The 20,182-nt window shown below is 37.7% G+C and overlaps 1 protein-coding gene across 3 annotated transcripts in view; it reads right to left on the bottom strand.

Moving 5' to 3' along the window:
* Window positions 1–3,981: 3,981 nt before the first annotated feature.
* Window positions 3,982–20,182, bottom strand: part of LOC128861406 (uncharacterized) — a 47,131-nt gene continuing 30,930 nt past the window's right edge. For 2 of the 3 annotated variants that reach the window (XM_054099536.1, XM_054099544.1), the window contains 4 exons: window positions 9,070–9,292; window positions 8,775–8,902; window positions 7,562–7,730; window positions 3,982–7,236 (listed from right to left, as the gene is read on the bottom strand). In XM_054099536.1, the coding sequence (XP_053955511.1) occupies window positions 6,668–7,236; window positions 7,562–7,730; window positions 8,775–8,902; window positions 9,070–9,292 (1,089 nt within the window). In that variant the 3' untranslated portion in view covers window positions 3,982–6,667. The remainder of the gene's footprint in view (window positions 7,237–7,561; window positions 7,731–8,774; window positions 8,903–9,069; window positions 9,293–20,182) is intronic. The other variant, XM_054099554.1, reaches the window with a different exon arrangement.

The following is a 20,182-nucleotide window of genomic DNA, read 5'->3' as shown; positions in this document are numbered from 1 at the left end:
TTACACATTTTTTCCTAGAAATAGATAAACACAGACAAAGAAACTTATATTTTCTGAATTGCTTCATTCACTTAGTTGTGCGTAAACGCTGCTAAATTTCACAAACATCATTAAAATCATTAAAGTAATTTGTTGTATAAACCTAATTGGATCCAATCGAAATTTAAATAGGAATATTCCTTTTATATAATACGTCTTTGGAAGTCAATTAAATATGGTTTTCCTTGGCCTCAACTGTTCACTTTCGTCGAAATCGATGGTTCCTTTAAAGAAAAGAATAAAATTACGAATACTTCTGAACGGTGTAGTTCAGGCTGCCAAATGACATTTTATAAAGTTGTGACGCCCTAGTTTGGGAGGCAGCACACCCCCATTTAGCCCACCCAGTGTATATTTTCAACCCTTCTCTTCTTAAGTCATATAACGTGTCCATATGATAATTAAATCGGATCATAAATGCATTATTTCGACCATAACGCCATCTAGCTAGCCTCTTTTTTCCAAGAACTTTTCTGTTACCTTAAATATTTTGACTTTATTTTTACAATATTATTTGTTCTTGCAGCCGGTGAAGTCGAATAGGCTTGTATGTGACTCAAACACCAAATCATTAACAAAGTTGTTTTTCTAATAGCGGTGTCTACTCGTTAATCCTTTCTTCAAACGCACTACAAGTTCTGTCAGAATAGTGCAAAGTTAAAAAAACTAAAAGATATTTTAGCAAAATAAATTTATTCTATTCAAAATCGTTCTCTTCGGAATACTGCTTTACACGGTCAAGAATCATATCACACGTCTTATGATAACTCGTTTCTGAAAACTTTTTCAAAATGCCTTCAATGCCTGCATAAGGCTTTCCTTTCGGGGCCGACGAAAATTTTTGAAACTGAAAGAAGTCACACTGAGCTAAATGAGGCGAACACCGGGAGGGATTGATTAAAGTTGAATGATGAATAGACGCATTATCCTACACCAAGCCACAACGTCCATTTTAACGATATTCTGGCCAAGCACGACGATTTCGCGAGAGCAAATGCTCCATAACAGCGAAATAGAACAGAGCATTACACTTTTGGCCTATGTATTTCTTTGCAACGCAAATTCGCGCCCAACTTCAAAGCAGGCGCTTTGGATTAGAGGTCCTGTATAAACTCTCATCACCATATTCTTATTGCTTCATTTGATATATTTTACTATTCAAATTTAATTTTTCGACCGATGATTTAAAATTACTGTCACATTAGACGCTATAAAGCCGCTCTATTACGTCAAATATCATGTCAATTCGGTAGCTTTCGTGGCAGATGCTCGTACGTATGTCCTCGTTGTGAATAACATAAGAAGGCACAGCAAGAAAGAGCACCTGTATCAAAAAATAAATCGGGTTCTGAAAGTCAGTGAATTTCATTTGATTTAATTTTGGTTGAATTTCTTTAATTGCTACTGATTCAAATATATTTAATTAGAAAATACGATCTAATATAACTTTAGGAAAATGGTAGTTTGAAAAGATAACCAATAACTTATGCTCCTTAATTTTAGTTGTAAATATTCCTATTTATGTGTGTGCTTGCTACTGATTCGCGTATAATGCACAAACATGTGAAAAGTAATTTATGATTATTTAAACAAAAGTTTTATTCTCTAGCTTCTCTGCAAAAACTCTATACCACAGACTCGTTTTGAAAATTAATAAAAATCGCATCGTAATTCCAAAGTTCAAATAAAAGGATTTCTCATAAAACCAGCGCTTACCACACCACCTCATTCCGAAACGTTTATGACATGACCTGATGAGCACAAAAACGTGCAGTCATCCAGTGCTGTAATTAGTAAAGTTTTGACCGCAGCACTTAAGCGTAGTTTCAGTTTCATCTTCAACAGATTCAGTTGCAGTCAATCATATTTTTATTGAAAAAGTTTTATCACTGTCCAGTCAGTCCGGCTAGTACTAAGCGATGAACAGTGAGCAGCAAATAGCAAATGGTGAGCAAAGCGCAGTGAGCTGTAAGTTGTTAACTTGGATGTGTGGGCAATGAGCAACCATAAGCGATGTGTTCGCAACCGAAAGCCGCATGAAAGTTATGACACGTACCGTGTACGTTATGACTAGCGAAAGAGGATTGCAAAGGCAGTCAAATGAAGAGCCAGAAATTCCACTTAATCCAGCTAACCTTCCAGCAAGGCAGATGTGTTGCTAAGCAGAGCTAGAGTAGTTGCCACCATATCTAATTGGTGTTTTAGTCAGCCACAGAGGGAAATCGCCAGCCACTAGCCAGACTATCCAAATGGGAGTAATAAGAAATTACCATTTTCTAATCTTGCTCGAAGTTTCCAAAATGGTGTTCAATACACTTTGCCACTTTCACTATTTGCTTTTAGTGCAGACGTACACATATTCAAATATGTACGTTTAAGTCCATATATGTACATACATACATCTACACCTTGCTGCCACATCTCCCTGCAGGGAAATCAATTAGTATCAAACCAGTGCGCTTTTAATGGATTTAGAACCATGCCTTGCTTTTCTTTCCAATATAGACAAACTTAGCTCGAGTGACCTTTTGTCCGTAGACAGCTTTATTGTGAAGCGCTTGATGGTTTCGTTTGCATCCGACCTGCGAAAAGAACACCCGAAGTCCATTACATTTTACATTTACTTACAGTTGCAAAACGTCAGTCAAAATGCAAATAAACAAGCGTTGTCATTGAAACCACCAAATCGCAAGAAAAAATACAGATCAGCTATTTCACTGCTCTCACCGGGTATAGATGTGCCTCGATTTAATGTGTGCTTCCAGCAGTTTGATCTTTCTTCCCTTCTCTTTGTTTTTCTTTACAGCCTCATAATAAAACCGCATATAGTTATACGTCTTCAGATCAAAACGGTTATACTAACGCAAGTACCAGATTTTGTTCGCTTGCAGGTCAGATCAAAAAGAATGTAGACACTGTAACACTGTTAACGAACACTTTTTAGTGTAATGACACCTCTACATCGCCATTTATACATATATGGAATGACCATGCGTAAAGTATTCAGAACCTTTTGCTTCGCCTATCAATATGAGGAATATGCAGTAATTTTCAAAATGCAAAAAATATGATATTTCAGCAATCAGCATTGACGTAAATGTATGATTTCCTTTTAAATAATTTAAAATGCCTCCGCTGCAACACCCACTTTTGAACAAATATGTTGGCATATCTATAAAACATCTTAATGAAACTCTACCAAACTTTGTACGCACTTTTTAAAATATTTTTATGGCATTAGTTCTTCCATTTAAAAATTTGATAGTTTGAAATTTTTTAAAACAGAAATGTGGAACAATAACTTACACGCCATCTTTCATCCCAACATGAACCAGCAACTTACTAATGCCGGTATTGAGACAGCAGATAAGCTCCGTGTAACCACCACTAAATATTTTAAAGCTAAACACATCTATAAATATAAGGGATAAATGAGAAAGGGTATATAAAAACTTCTTAACAGCAGAGTAATATTTAATCACGATTATTTGCGTTCACTCCTAGGCTTTGAAATTCTGTTACTTTGAAGCTATTGCGATGTGGATAGCGAGGCATAGAAGTACAGGTTTTTCCTGCAAGGTATTTGCAAGGTTTGTGAATTTTTTGCATATATTCGTACATACATGCACATATTTCTACCAACCAATGTTGATGCAACGTCTGGGTAAAGCGCATCGCAAACGTCTAACAAATCATCAGAATCGTTTGGAATTCGTTTCGCCACGCTCTGTGGATCGGTTGACGATTCTCATATCACATTGTTCGCTGCCAAGTAAGCACAGAACGCGGAAAGAAAAAAATTGCCATGCATTGTTTTTATTATGAATGTTGCCATTTTTCCCCGTGCGTGCACTTCGAAATCTCAAACAGCATGACAAACATCGTCAACTCCGTCACACACTCGCAAAAAAAACTGTTTTTAACTTTCACTCTGTGTAAATCAAACACACACTTTGATCTGTTTAAAGTTCAACCGATTGTTATGATTTGTTACTCCATAGCTTCATCGCTATGTTTCTGGCAACTAACTTGAGATGTATCGAGTCCACTTGACGCGGAGTTATTGATTTTCAAAACGAAAACAAAAACAAACTAAACAGTACAACAGTAGAACAATTACAATTCCTAACATCTAACAGCTCACATCCCGAAAAGGAATACAAGTAGAATAGTGGAGTCGAGTTTTGATAAATATTCACATCCTATGTTGGGGGGTGCTAAGCATACCCGCATGAGCAGTTAAAATCAAATCGTTTGAAATTGTTTTACGTTCATTTATTTATTTTTTTATCCTTTATTAAACACTTTGAAATTATTACATAAGAATAATTTTGTTATTCAATTAAATTAAATTTAATTTAAATATATAAATATACACTTATATATGTATGTGTGCACACTGCATTAATGTGTTCTGTAGTTTACACAAATGCTGGACATTTAATATAAAATATAAGCGAAATTTTATTGAATTTCAAAATAAAAAGAAAACGCATAAACCAAGAAGCACAAACGCTTGTTGCAAATCACTATTCTAAATATTCATCACAAAGTATATTCAAACCCTTTCTTATGACCGCCTGACGAAACAGAACCGATTTTAATGAAATGTTAAAACATCCTTATAATAATTTATTAAATTTTATGTGAGTATATGTATTACTTATGTAGCTGATTTTCGATATTCATGCATGCACGTTCTGACGAAATTGGCGATTGCCAATTCATTACATTCACTGTATTTCCCTTAATTTCCATGCTTAACAGTTTCGGTTTTATCTCACTTTTATTTTCTGCCGCAGACTTTATTTTGTTCGGTTCAAGGATTTTATTATGATTTGCTTATTTAACTTGAATTTTAGTATTGTTGTTTAATCTAAACATTTAACTTTTTGGTTTTTTGTTATTTTTTGTGTTTTTTGTTGTTGGTCTCATTTCGTTTTTTAACCTTGCTCACTTTTCGTTTTCTTTATAATCATTTATTTATTATTTTATTATCTACGGTATGTCTTTGTGATGTAGTACTATGCTAAAATTTCAACAACAAACGAAATTGCAGTTTTTATTTTGCGTTGTGTTCTTTAGGTTTCTTATTTAACGATTTCGGTTTACCATGCCATTATCGGGACTTAAGACTTAAACTTACAGCACTCGTGTGAATGAAAACAGAAAACAAATTGCTTAATTATATAATAAAAAACAGTATGCGTTATCTCAAAGGCTACACTTAGAGGTTTACCTTGAAAACATTTTACTTTAAGCTAACCGTTATATGTAACAATTTTTAGCTTATTGGTATGACTGACTGGTATATTATATTAATTTAAGAATTTCATTTTAATTAAATTTCATAACTTTTATTTAAGGTACCTTATGTCAAATGTACAGTTTTTTGTTTGATCAGTACTTTGTATTACTTAAATATGTATGTACATGTATAATTACGCATGTATGAGTGTATACTGCAGAAAATTGCCTTACAAAAGTCATTTCTACTTTTAGCGGATAGTGTAGTGGCATATAAAATAATTCAAGCCTCATCTCAAGTGGACTGCGGGCTAGGAAAATGTAGAAGTTTCAGAACATTGCAAATTAGAAGCAGTTGCATGAAAACGAAAAAGGTTGGAAATACTCTCTAATCATCTAAAAGTCATATAGGTATGTATATCGAATGGCATAACAATTAAATTTATGTGTATACATCTCTTATTAATTATTTTCAAACTGAGCGATTGGGTGAAATCAGGGCCGTAGAGAGCATATCCGGGCCCCGGGGGAAAATTGCAAATACGGGCCCTTTCCAATGATGTCTAATTCATATAAATACGTATAATCTCGAGTCCGGGCCCCTCTGAAAACTCCGGGCCCGGGGGAAAAAGTACCCGATCCCCCCCCCCTCTCGTCGGGCCTGGGTGAAATAATAAAAAAAAACCTTATGGCAGTTTTCAAAATTAACAACGAACTTAATATTAATGTCCTTTACTGTTGCAATATTTCTTTACTCAAAAATGTATCTAGTCAACTGGAAAATACAGAACATTTCATAGCATTTAAGAATCGTGTGCCAGGCAGATTTACGTACTCGTTTAATGATGAATTACTTGTATGCGGTTTACATAGTATACTTTTAGAGCCACTGGTTTGGTAGAACTTTCTTTAATTATGTTTTTAAGCACAGTGGTTCTCACTAACTTTATTTATTTTTTTGCAATTTAGAATTTTACTCACTGTAATCTACATCAAAGCGAATTTCCTGTATCGCTTAATTATGATTTTCTCTGTTTTTTCTTTTAATTTATATTCTATTATTTTATAATTATTTACAACTTTACTTATGAGTAAATTTACATGTACTCCAATTTTTCTAAGTGCTTTCCTTCGGTTACACAAAAGAGCTATTTCACCTCAAGTAGAAAAATTCAAATCAAACGAATACCAAAAATATACAATACATACAATACGAAAACAATTCTGAATTCATTATCATAACATACTTATAGCTTAGTTTAGTTTAGTCGGATTTGTTGAGTTTGAATTAGATTTTTCCTCAAATATCCGTTCACCGAGTCCATGCTCAGTATTAGATAAGCCCATGGAACCTGTGAACAGGATTTCAAATAAAGTACACTCACCTGATGTCTGGTTCGGACTTGTGTCTATCGAACAACACAGATGTATTGGCATAATTATTACTTCCGCAGCTTTTATTAATGGTATTGTAAAAACTTGACTTTAGCAGTTGGTAGCGAAGTATGCCACTTATCGAAATGTAATATTTGCTTGTTTTGGAAATTATTTTTCGGTGAATGACTTCGCTGCAGGCAACTTTGTATTTTGTGAATACAGATTGTTGTTGTTGCAGCTGCGCATTTCCTTTGAGCTGTGCGTCGATGCAGGCGCAGCCACAGTTGTTGTTAGAAATTCCGCCCTTTCTTCGATTCGCTTGTCGCTTGTTAAGCAGCTCGGTTGCCAGCAACGCGAGTACGCTCAGAAGCTTCGCAACTAAATGCCTCACATTTCTGCTTCCTTGGTGCCAGCTGCTGCCAATGGCTGCATATACCACCTGACATACGCTAAGGTGCACAAGTACATAGACAGGTACACTAGGAGATAGTGACTTTGGGACATTCGATGATGCGCTGGTCCCGCGCGCTGCATTGCTGCTGGGAACTCCCCTGGAAACGGAATGAGAAACACCTGTTTAATTTACATCTTTTTTGCTGTCCTTTAACACCATCATTAATTTTCAACGAAAAGGTATTAGCGATAAGAAGCATCCAGTAGAAGTGCTTCCCTAGATATAAGTCAATTCACGCACACTAACATACTTTTTACTAAAATTTGTGTACCTATCAAATCGTAAACAAATTCTTAAAAACCATGAGTGACAAAAAATATAATAAATTCCAAAGATACCCGCGTGCATTATTACAGATATCTTTGGAATTTTTTATTTTATTTTTTATTTTTGGTTTTATTCACATAAACTCTAAATATGATAAATATTCGTTTTTATACTTACCATTTAATACATGAACTGTTACACTTTTTGGTTTCGCGTTCGATGGATTGCACTGATAGTGCCCCGAATCAGAGGGCCGAGCAGTTTTTATGAGCAAAAAGGAGGTTGTTGTCTCGCCTTTATTTGTTACAACGGATACACCACCACGCGGAGAGTCATAGTTGATTATCTGAAAGCGTAATATGGGAGGGATCTTATTACTAAAACAGTACAGTTATTGTGGTATGGAGGCAAACTAAGCCAGATAATTAAAGAAATTATAATATTCAATGTACATCAGACCGTGCCGAAAAAACGAAGTTCGCTGTCCACAGTTCAGTTTAAAGTATTTGCCCAAAGTAAGTTTTACATTTTTCGTCATGTCCTCGGCATTTACATATAGTCGGATCTAAACATAATACATATCGATGTTTTTGTCAAAGTTCATGTACACCGATTCTTATCACCTAACATCCAAAGGTATAACGGACTAAGAGATTCTAAAATAATACCACTTCTATACTCTTCGCTTCCATTTGTGGAACAACAGCAAGGCGTACGCCACCAATAGGAGGAGAAGCTCGGCCAAACACCTAAAAATGATGGTTATACAAAGACCATTGCAGGCCGCAGAGATCAACTGGACACGTTCGTGAAATGTGCGATCCACAAGTAGATGATTTCATAAACTCTGAGTATGACCCGTACTACAATATAATCGATTGGACCAAATTCGAATTAACTGAGCCGCCATTTTTGCAATTCTTCACACAAGACCACCAGGAAGCTCTATTCAATAAAATTTGGTAGTTTCTTTTGCTAAACTGAATTATTTTCACAGCTTATTCATCTACTTTTCAAAACACCGAATACTTGGTTGGTGTAATATAGTTCATGAATCTGGTAGTTCAACAATGGAAGTGGCCGATAAACAATTTGATCGATTAAAAATTACACTATAAATTAATCCATATTTGATTTTGCTTTTATTTTTTAAATTCAAGTACTAGAGCGAAGTACTTGAACCAAATAACTTTGAAAGAAAAAAATGTGTATTTCCCAGAAAAACATGTCGATATGTTGTAATCTACTACGTTCGTACAAAAGAAATTGTTTTCGAAATTACCTTGCAAAAATACTTTAAACTCAAGGGTGTATGGTGAATGTTTTCCCGTAAGCTAGTGCGATCTAATGTAGGTATGAACAGCGCGTGGAAATAATATACAATACTTACAGCATTGTTGTGGTTCCAAAATATGTAAGCAGGTGGTTCGGGCGAATTCAGTATGACGCAAGTCAAATTTATAGTTGAGCCACTCTCAATGTACAGATCCGGTGCTCCAATAATCTCCGTGGAAGGTTCTACAATTGAAGTAGGCAAAAACATTCAAAAAAGTCAACTATAACTTAAAACCGTTGTAAGACAATACATAACGGTTAAATATAATATAAGGAAAGCTAATACTATGTATATTACACACTTTACATATGTACATACACACATGCATACATTACAATATAATACTCACCAACAACATTTAAGTGGATGTAATGGCTCATATGCGGTGTGGTAGATACTTGGCACTCATATATGCCAGAATCTCGATGCTGAGGGTATTTTATTTGCAAAATCCAGTCTTCGGTTTGTGGTTGATGTATTGCACGGAATCGCTGATCCGATGTGTATGTATACCGTCCTACAGTTAGCAAATGAATATCTCTATGACGTACCCAGGAGACTTGCAAAAGCATCTGAAATATGAGTAAATAACACAATTATAAAATAACAATTATAAATATAATAAACTACGAATCTTAAAATAATTTTAAAATATTTTTAATTAAAACGAAGTATTTTACTTAATTTTGCAATTATTTTCCACCGGTGCATTATTTGTTAGATATTGAGGTTCTTACGAATTGCAAATTAGACTTTTTATGGATAAATTTAGAATGTTTACAGCGAGCATATAAAGCACTACTTATTGTATATTTTTTTAAGAACTTGAATGCTAAGTTATTAGTGAAGCAAAGGAGTCCATCCGAGTATCTGACTGTGCACCCAATAACTTGATTAAAAATTTAAATACCTGAACGAAACTGGGGCACTCATTTCTCGGGGGTTTGTTAATTTTGGTGGTAAAATTAAATTTGCCTGGTTATTAATTTTTGGAATCAAACAAGCTCGTAGATAATAAGAGTTATAGCGTGTAACATCAAACGGATCGGAAATTTAGTCTCAACATACAAATATAATATTTATGTTGGATCTAAATGCGGTGGGAAGTCGTTATCGATACCTACGCATTTACCGCGTACCACTTTCCAATATAAATATTTCTTTCATCGTATTTCTGTTTTTGGGCTAATAACTTTTACCAAGTTGGAGTAACTTTGATTAATTTAACTACGAAAAAACATTGTATGAGGCAGTCAGCTTAAACAATAAATTCGAGAATTTTGCTTGCAGCCCCAATCTATACTGACTGATTAGGCAAACGCCAACATATTATCTTAAATATGTTAGAGACGATTGTATGCTGAATATAATGTTTTTTGGCAGTGGTATGCGTTCTATGTGTGTACGTTTGCTCGAAAATAGTTAGAAATTCGCATGTAGGCAGCTTCGACCGAATTGTGTATATATTCACTATCGCCAGAGGATTTACGGACAATCAATGTATAAACTACATTTGTTTTGTGGCTATCAAACTAAATGCGGCCTCAAATAACAGTGATGCTTTTGAAAGTTGCATCAGCAAAATCGGTCAAACAGAGCTCGTGGAAATGATAATCAATTACTGCTGTTCCGTTATGTGGCGAGTGTTGATACACATTTGTGCCCATTTTATCGCGTTTTCCATGACTTTCCGCAAGATTTCGGCTAATAACTGCTCGCATTTCTGTCGACTATTTTTCTTAGGAGTTGCGATTGTCGGAGGTTTGTTGGCATAAGCCCGCGACTTCAAGTAGGCGCAAAGAAAGAACTCTGTGTTGGTTAAAGCGGCCGATCTTGAAGACTAAATTGCCAAAACGGGAGGCTAAACTACCAGGAAACGCCTTCTTCACAATATCCATTGTGGCCGACCATCTTGTTGAAACCAAATATTCACCCTTGATTCAATTCCGGCAATGAGAATTCGTTTATCATGGCCCTTTAGTGTTCGCCAGTTACAGTGACCGTGTTATTCTCCAAAAGAATACGCCTCAATTTGTCCTCCAGCAAATCACACACGGCTAACGGGCAGGGAGTCTTAACTGATGCACTGCTTGCACATTGTACGAAACATCTTTCTTCGTTCTCAGCGACATCAGCAGTCCCTGCAAGGTCTCGTGTGGTTCAATCTGATCGAGTCGAGCAGCTAAGCACCGAAATGCTTGTCCAGTAGGCGCGACACGAAGGAAATCGACGACGATATTCACACTACCGACCGATTATTGGTAAAAAAATATATAAATTATTTCACGCTCTTGCGGACTATAGCGCTCCACTGCTGTCATTGTAAAAATTATACAATTATAATTTTCTTATATAATAAAGAATTACTCGATTGCGACATGATTTGAGTATACGATTCCGAGTACACGAGTCAAATAAATTTGTTAAAGAAGAAAGGTAGATTGTGTGGAAATTTCCGATGCATCAATCATCACATTCGGAAAGAAATTTTTCCGACACGAAATATCAAAGAACGGTTTGAATACATTACAGATCTATGGTTATTACAATCCCCTATTGAAGAAAGTAACCGTCAGTTTCCCGCGTTCAGTTCAAGTATATTTAGGCTGAAAAATACGCCTGCAATTTTCGAAGCCTTTTATCTCGAAAATAAAATTATGTGTTGAACCAGATTTCATGATGAACTATGGCCGCATTTTATTGTATACATTGCAACTCGGTTATCTCAGCTATGGCAGTACGGCTTTAAGCTCTTATTCATTAGACGAAATGACGTTTGAATGCAAATTTCACAAGTTCTTTCGTTATCAATCACAAAAGTGCCATAATTGAACTCACATCAAGCCGTATAACTGTATACGAGTTAGATTCTACTTTGATAAAATATACGACTTGTGTTGTTGCTTTGCGTGTAAAGCGGCGTTTAAACAGGTATTAATTTTAGTTAATGAGAAAAATTATCACAGCTAACAACACGAAGCTCTTGCTGTAGCCGATTCAGTCGAAATATTTCAAAATTACATATACGGTAAATGCATAAAGATGATTCTGACAGAAGTACACAAAAAAAAACACAGCTGATACTGCGAGTTGTAAGGATTAGGATCGCGGATAAACATCGCGCAAGGCAATAAGAATGCATTATCGTACAGAAGTTTAGGCTTGGAACAAGAAGCAAGAGGTATTTTCGCGAGTCAGCAAGGTTCACGCAAGCAGCTATGGTTGTATGTTTGCATGCAACTCCAGGAAGAAAGCCTTAAAGAAATCGTCGATGAAATGCGTCAAAATTATTAAGCAGTAAACAAAGATTTTGTTTTAAATGAATATTGATTAAAATAAGAGGGAGCTGCAAAGGCCAATGAGTCGTTTCGAAAGTACTCCGGTTGCTGTTTTTCAACAACGAGCCTGACACAACTTGACTTTACCATAAGCCTAGCACAACGAAGGAATACAGAAGCGAAGTTTTATCATCAACAATTTTCTGATAATTATCGCTAAAAAATATGAAATCTGCTAGCACATTTCTAATCTGAACCTCTTCTGTATTTATATGGTCATATCCAACTGGTACCTTTGTCCAGTCAGCAAGTCTAGTTAGAGAATCTTTAGTCGAATTTTATGGATTTACATCGAATTTTAGTTTTTTGCTTTCCTCTAAAGCACAAAGCTTGTTTTCATAGTACTCACTTAGTTGCCCGCCCTTTCATTAAAACTGCTTATTTGTGCTGCGTATAGGTCGTTATACATTCTTCTTCTATTTTCCATTTTACAGTTAATGTTGCGCCTTCCACGGAAATTTTATTTGGAACTGCATAGTAAATTTCCAACTTTGCAAACTGAATCTCAGCGTCCATAAAGCCCGCATTCAATGAGCCATTGCCAGCCCTCCTACTACCTTCCATCTGCAACGGTGACATTGACAAATGTGCTCTCTACATACACCGTACCGCATTCCTGAGCTACAATTGTCGGGCCTTGGAGCCCTCATTCTGGGGCTAATTTTATGCACAAAGGACAAATCGCACATTTTGCCTTGCCTATTAATGAAAAACCAGCGATTTACCTGGCATTCACAATAACAATAAGACAAGAAATTCGGGCAACGACAGTCCAATATTTTAGGTATATTTTTACGGTAGGAGGTCTACAATGTAGGAGATTTACCCACAAGAATAGGTGTTGATATTCAACACTTGTCTTTCACCATCTGTGCTGAGCCGACTTGCACAATTTTGGAATATTTTCACAAATCGATTGAATTCGTGTTGTGTCATGTCGCCATCAAAGCGACGACCCCACTCACTCCCACCAAGTGATATCATCACAAAAAATCGACGCACAATCACTTTTCAAATTTGTCATCCGTGCGTGCAACAGCATGTCATTAAAGAGCGAACAGGGGGGAAAGCAATAGGGGTCCACCAACATAACAGACGAGCAGAAGGAAACAATTCCAAACTGAAAACTTTTCCAAACGAATAATTATCACCTGTCGCCGGTGTTCGTGTAGTCATACCTGACGCTACTCTTTGCACGTTCTTGCATGAGCAAAAAAGAATAATACGTGTGGAGGATATTTGTCTTCCATTAGATTTCTAAGGATCTGCCGAGTCCCCCAAAAAAGTCATATTGTAGTATTAGCACTGAATCGCTAAACTGCTCAGTGCCGCAAAAATGGCAGTGGAATGCTTGTGGCGGCGGCATTGCGAAATGAATTGATTTCATTTTACGTCAACCTGACGAGCGACGTGTAAAGGAAGTTACGTCACACTGCTACGTAGAGTGAAATACCAAAAAGTTATCAATAATAAAACGCGTGCTTACATAATCGTAAAATCCATGAGTCTAGAGGATAAATTCGAATTTTGATGTTTGCGAGTGCTCTTAACTTATATAATCGTATATATGTATATGTACAGTGAAACCTCCCACAAGCGGACACTCACGGTTCCACAATTTTCGTCCGCTTATGGGGAGTGTCCGCTTATGGGGGGTTGAAAAAAAACTCTAAGTTAAAATTACTATCCCACCTAATTAAATAATTTTTTTATGTTCTTTTATGGTACGTTCAGTTTTTTTCATATTTATTGAAAAATATATATGTAGGTATGTATGTACATTTTTATATTGGGAACAATGAGTACATTTACACATTTGAATATACATATTTGATTGAACATATTTACATTTTAGGCTTCAAAAATTCATATACCGTAGTCTGTCGTAGATTTTCCTTTTTCAGAAAAAGGTTTTCAAGATGACATTCTTAAGTCTTGGCGTATTGGAATCCAGTAATATCGTCTCTTAGAAATTGTTTAATGCGACGCAGTTGTTCTAATGCTTCAGGATATGACTTGATCTGACCTTCATCCTGGACACATACATGATTTGAGTCTTCGCTTTCTCCGTCAGATAATTCCTCAGTATTAATTTCGTCAATGACAACGTCAATATTATTGTCTTCTGTATTAACAACTTCGTCGATTAACAAAAACTCTTCTGTATACTGACCTTGCTGATTTTCATTTAAAATCTTTATCCAAGCCGCTAGTGTCGATATGGGAATATCATTCTCTGCCTCGAAGTCAGAACATTCAAGCGGAGCTTTTTGAAACCCGGCTTTCGAAAAACAATTCTTAATTGTTTCTGCCGTTACGTTGTCCCATGAAGATTTAATAAAAAAAAAAAGTTTTTGAAAGTCTGTCCATTGGCATGTCTCCTAATTTTGTCAAAATATGTTTGATTATATGGCATCTGTAATGACACTTAAAATTTTGTATTATACCCTGATCGAGGGGCTGACAAACGGATGTTGTATTAGCAGGTAAAAAGATCAACTTTATGTTATCTAGTTTAATATCTCGAGGGTGAGTTGTAGCATTGTCCAAAAATAATAAAATTTTTCTCTTCTGGCAGCCCATTTTTTTATCAAGCATTTCTAGCCACTCACACATAATTTCACGAGACATCCAAGATTTGCAGTTTGACTTTCATTCTACTGGCAAACTTCCTATATTGCCTCTTTTAAAGGCGCGTGGGCATGCTGCTTTTCCGATAACCAATGGCTTTTCTTTATCTCCAACCATATTGGCACACAATCCTCGAAATTAACCTCGGAAGATTCCCCACATATTCTTTTGAAAGTCACATTATGACGCCTACGCCATTTCTCCAACCATTCATTTGACGCAGAAAAATTTTGAATACCTAATCGGCCAGCGATTTCTTTTGCTTTTTCCTTTATAATAATACCCGATATTGGTATATTTTGGCTTCTGGCCTTAACGAACCATTCGAAACTAAAATGGTCAATTTTTGAGCCATCCGCGTTTAAGAACTTTTTATTGACGTTATCACCGCCCATCCATATTCTTTTAATATCTTTTATTTCAACTATTGTCTATCTACTATCTTTGTTGTCCGTGGATTAGAGTATCGCGTCCGCTTATGAGAGGTTTTTATTGTTTTCTTTACACATTTGTTCAGTGATATATTTTGCTTGTCCGTTACCGAGAGGTCCGCGTCCGCTTTCGAGAGGTGATTAGAACAAAAAAAATGATCCCACAATGGGATTCGAACACGAACACGCCCGAATGGGCGGCCGTCTTATTCCACAAAATCAAGCGTATCGATTTCTGCTAAAAATTTCTCAATTCAAATATTCTCATAGAAGCGATTTGGTAGACACTCAAGAAGAATACCTTAAACGTATGTGGGGTACTTTACGTAATAGAATTTCTAGAGTAGCTTGCTATTAATGAGAATTTGTAGTGATGAAATTCACAGAAACAAGCAAATGCCATGATTGCCCATCTTTGAATGATAGGGAAATATACGTTAATCTACGCTGTTAAAATAACAATGCCGTCTTTTATCACAAATGAGTTAATAAAATAACATTGGCAAACAAATTGATGTATTAAACAGGGTGATCAATTTAGAGGTATCGGATTTTAAATTGAAATAAAACAACGAAAGTTCAAACTGATTGGGCAATCTTTATTATTTTTGTGTATTATCTCGTATCGTATCTCGGTATCTCGTGAATAACTATAGTAATGCCTCAATCCAAGATGTTTCATTCACAAAGCTGGAACCACATGTTGCAGAGATCACGGGCTTCAATTTTCGGCATCAAAAAGTCGTTTAGTAAGTCAATTTTCGTTATACAATACAGTTGTACGATTTGTAAACGTTGTTGGCGCGTAAGTCTTTCCATGATGAAATGTTAATGAATACTTTGAGAAATGATGTATTTAATTTAACAGTAGTCACGTGTGATCTGTAAAAAATCCCTATTGGAAAAATACCTCCAGTCTGATCACCCTTTATTATTTATAATTTAAAGCAGACTTTAGAGGGCAAAGTAATGAAAACGGGATCTCACTTAAGCTCATCCCAGCTTCGGAGATCCCGAAGGTCAATCTGGAGGGTCCGAAGATCTTCCACGGCCTCGAGCTTCACAACCCTGAGGTTCCTATGACAACTGGTCTATGATCAAGTTGGAGGAACCTCAGAACAGCTCCACGGGACTGCTGCTAATTTCTGAAGAGTCCTTGAAGGTACTCGAGGAAAAGAAGCACAAACTGTGTTTTGGCCTCAGAACGGCCAAACTTAAGATCTTCCCCAAGTCTGGTGCTCCGAATGGCGAACTGGACGGAATAGGGGAAGTAGCAAATCAGCTAGGCGAACTTCAGCCATCTGCGCTGGACGTAGTACCCGAAGACAAGAGCTCCATGGAATCCTCGAAGCTCGGCCATAAAACACGCTTAGGTGAGCATCGTTTAACAAAAAATATTAAGGGTAGCTCAAATTAACCTTCGCTAACCTCTGTGTTATCCTCAGAGAGGAAGACATAGATATCTGTCTGATCCAAGAACCCTGGGTTCGGCAGTCTACGATCATGGGCCTCGAGAACAGGCACTATAATCTTGTATATGTCCAGTCGGAAGGTAATGCCAGGCCTTGTATCCTCGTTAGGAATACTATTAACGCCTTTCTGACTTCTCATTTCAGCTCACCAGACGTAACAGTCGTCCGTGTAGAAGCATCTAGTGACCGCTGACCAAATGGTAGGTGAGGCAGCGAGATAAATGATCAAGGTGAACCTCTTTTTGATTTCATTATAAGTCGAAATTTCCAGCATCGAAAACATCAAACGGTTGGGAGAAGGTTCTTGATATCACTCCCTTGACTAATTAGCGTGCCATTAGGGTTGATAATTGGAAGGTTTCTCAGATAAATTCCTTTTCGAATCACAGGTTGATCCCCTTCAAAATCAATTTCGCACGGGAAACCATATCTCCCAACAGGAACCATAAAAGAACCGAGTGGCCTCTGTTAATAGGGTTTTCAATAATAAATTGAACAGGCAAACTTTTTCCTACTCATCCACTGATCAACTGGACAAGCAGGTGGAACACATGCAGCGATCCTTTCAAACGGCCTTCAAAGTGGCTTGTCCAGTATCTTTTAGCAAGAAAGACTTTCCTCCCTGGTGGATAAAGACGCTGACCAACTTGAAAAAGAAGGTTAGGAGGGTTTTTAACGAATGCTACCAAACTAAAAATTTTAAAAATTACTGTGTAATTTTGAGTGAATACAAAAAAGCCATTAAATATGCGAAATGCAACTCCTGGAAGAAGTACTGCGAGTCCATTGAATCCGTGAAGGATTCTACAGGGCTAAGCAAGATCCTTCCGAGAGACCACTCTTGCATAACTCTTGTAAAAAGGGAGGACGGGGAGTGAGCTGAAGCTGTAGAAGAATCTTGAAATATCATGGTGAATAATCACTTCACGGAAAATTCTACTACCCCACGTGACATTGCCGACACGAGCCGACAGGTAGGGCTACTCGATGTTTCCCTGGAATCTATCCTGTTAGTTGACAGAATAACGTAGGCAATAAATAGTTTTTCTCTTTTTAAATCCCTGGTTCTGACGATATCTTGCCTGTGATGCTTCAGAAAACAATTACTTCGGTGGTTCCTGTCCTGCAAGAAATCTACTTCACGTGCATCGCTCTTAATCACGTTCCCGCCAACTGGAAGTAAAAGAGGGTGGTTTTCATACCCAAGGCAGGGGTGGAGGGGTCACGACTCGGCCAAGAACTTTAAGCCTATAAGTCTTACCTCATTTGTCCTAAAAGGGTTTGAAAGATTGATTATCATATCCGAGAGCACATTGAATCCAAATTATCTCCAGCGCAACACGCTTACCTGAAAGGGAAATCCACGGAATCAGCCTTACACGAGGTCGTAAGATCTGTGGAAAAATCTCTGGAAGGCAAACAATTCACTTTGAGGGGCTTCATAGATATAGAAGATGCTTTTAATAACATCAGAGCGGAGTCAATTATCCCTGCGTTAGATAGACTAGTGGTGGAGAGCAATCTGTCTTTGGAAGTTAATACGGGCGTAAGAGGGACTAAAGTCACAAGATTCGTTCACAGAAGGACACCGCAGGGTGGTGTCCCTTCGCCCCTACTTTGCTATTGACGAAGTTCTGATAATGATAAATAAGGGTGGAGTTAAGGTATTAACATACGCCGATGACTTGGTTCTGAAGGTATCGGGACCATTTCCCTCAGTCATGGCTGAGATTTTGGAAAGGGCTACCACTTGCGGCCTAAGAGTCAACTCTGACAAAACGGAGCTGGTACTATTTACCAGAAAATATAAACCTCCACCCTTTCGACCTCCCAAATCAAACAACCACGTTCTCCCGCTCTCCTCGGAAGTTAGGTATCTTGGAGTGATACTTGAGTCCAAACTCCATTGGAAGCTAGACATTCAAAATCAAGAAGGCCAGTACAGTCTACTACTCCTGCAAATCTATGTTCGGTAAAAAATGGGGACTCAAGCCATAGGTCGTGCTGTGGATGTACAACGCAGTGGTTTTGCCAATTTTAACTAATGCCAAGTTGGAGAGAAGCTCTTCGAAAGGGCTATAATAACACTAAACTGGGGATGGTGCAAAGGACTGCATGCATTGGCATCACCGGAGCATGTAAAACTTGCCCCAGTGCTGCCCTGACTGTCCTTTTTGCACTTACTTCCCATCGACTTTTCCGTCATTTCCGTCGCAACTCAAAGTGCAATTAGTTAAAGGAGATTGGCCTCTAGAGGCAATCTCTCAAGGGACATGGTAGCATTTTCGGGCAGTTAACACCGCATTTCTTCGAACTTCGAACAGAACTCTCTATCCGCAAACTAGAGTTTGGGGGTCGGGCTAGGGCAATCTTTCTAAATAGGCAGGATTGGATCGAGGAGAAAATCTGCACCGAAGCTAGCACCCCTGTCTTCACTGTCAGTTCCAAGATGGAATCGGGAGTCGGAACAGGGGTTTTCTCTACATCAGCCAATTTATCTATCTCCTTTAAACTGCCGAATACTGCTAGTGTTTTTCAAGCAAAAGTCTTTGCGATCCTGCAGGCACGCAAAATGCTTAACATTTTCTCCGGTAGTCAAGCCGTGAATAAGGCTCTAACGACGCCATGGGGCAGAACGAAATTAGTAAACTCCTGTAAGGAGGATGTCAAATCTCTTGGGTGTGCAGGTAATATGTCTCTGATCTGGGTTCCAGGACATAGGAACATAGAGGGAAATGAAATTGCTGATGAGCTCGCCAGGAAGGGGACTGAATTGGCCTCAGAGACCTCCTACCCGGTCATCGGCAAATTATTTCTCAGGAAAGCGCAAAAAATATGGATCTCCATTTCTTCATGTGCTATTTCGAAAACCCTTTGGCCCCAATACGATATACGAAGGACTCAGAAAGTTCTTTGGACTCCTCGCCATTCAATTTCCAAACTCGTAGCTGTGTTTACCGTTCATTGGATGGTCGGCACACACGCGGAAAAGCTAGGGTTACCATTTAACCCCCATTGAAGAAGCTGTAGGGAACTTTCAGAGAAGGAGACTTTAGAGCATTTTCTCTGTAAATGTCCGGGTTTGGCAGTTAGGCGACTAAGGTCATTGAGCGCTCCTTTCTTCAACAGCCTGGGGCAGTGCGCCAACCTAAATCCAATCAATCTCCTCCATTATATCAACAGCTTTGGCTGGCTGTAGATATCTGCCTGTCGGAGGTCTCATAATGGTATCAAAACAGCGCTTTAGTGCTACTTGAGGAGTGCCAGACCGGCACTTCAACCATTTCACCTACCTACATACTCATTACCTGGCATTATCGAAAATATAAATTCTCCACGACAGTGAAACTGTATGTGCAATAAAGGCATAAAGCCCATTGAGCGAAATATTTGCAACAGCAGTGCAACAACGAGCATCGCCAGCAATTGGAACCACTCAACTGCCTTTTCCGGTTGCCAGCTAATTAATCATTTGGGTTTTTAAACTGAGAGCCCAAGTTTTATGGCAGCACGTCTGTTGCTTCTGTTACTGCGGACACATTTAGGTTGCCAGTGGCCACAAGGCAGCCCAACAGTCGTGTTGGTCTGAA

This window comes from Anastrepha ludens, chromosome 2 (genome assembly GCF_028408465.1).
Source record: "Anastrepha ludens isolate Willacy chromosome 2, idAnaLude1.1, whole genome shotgun sequence".
Classification (NCBI taxonomy): Eukaryota; Metazoa; Arthropoda; class Insecta; order Diptera; family Tephritidae; genus Anastrepha; species Anastrepha ludens.
Note: the sequence above shows the minus strand (reverse complement) of the source record. Positions and strands in the feature narration are given on the sequence as shown.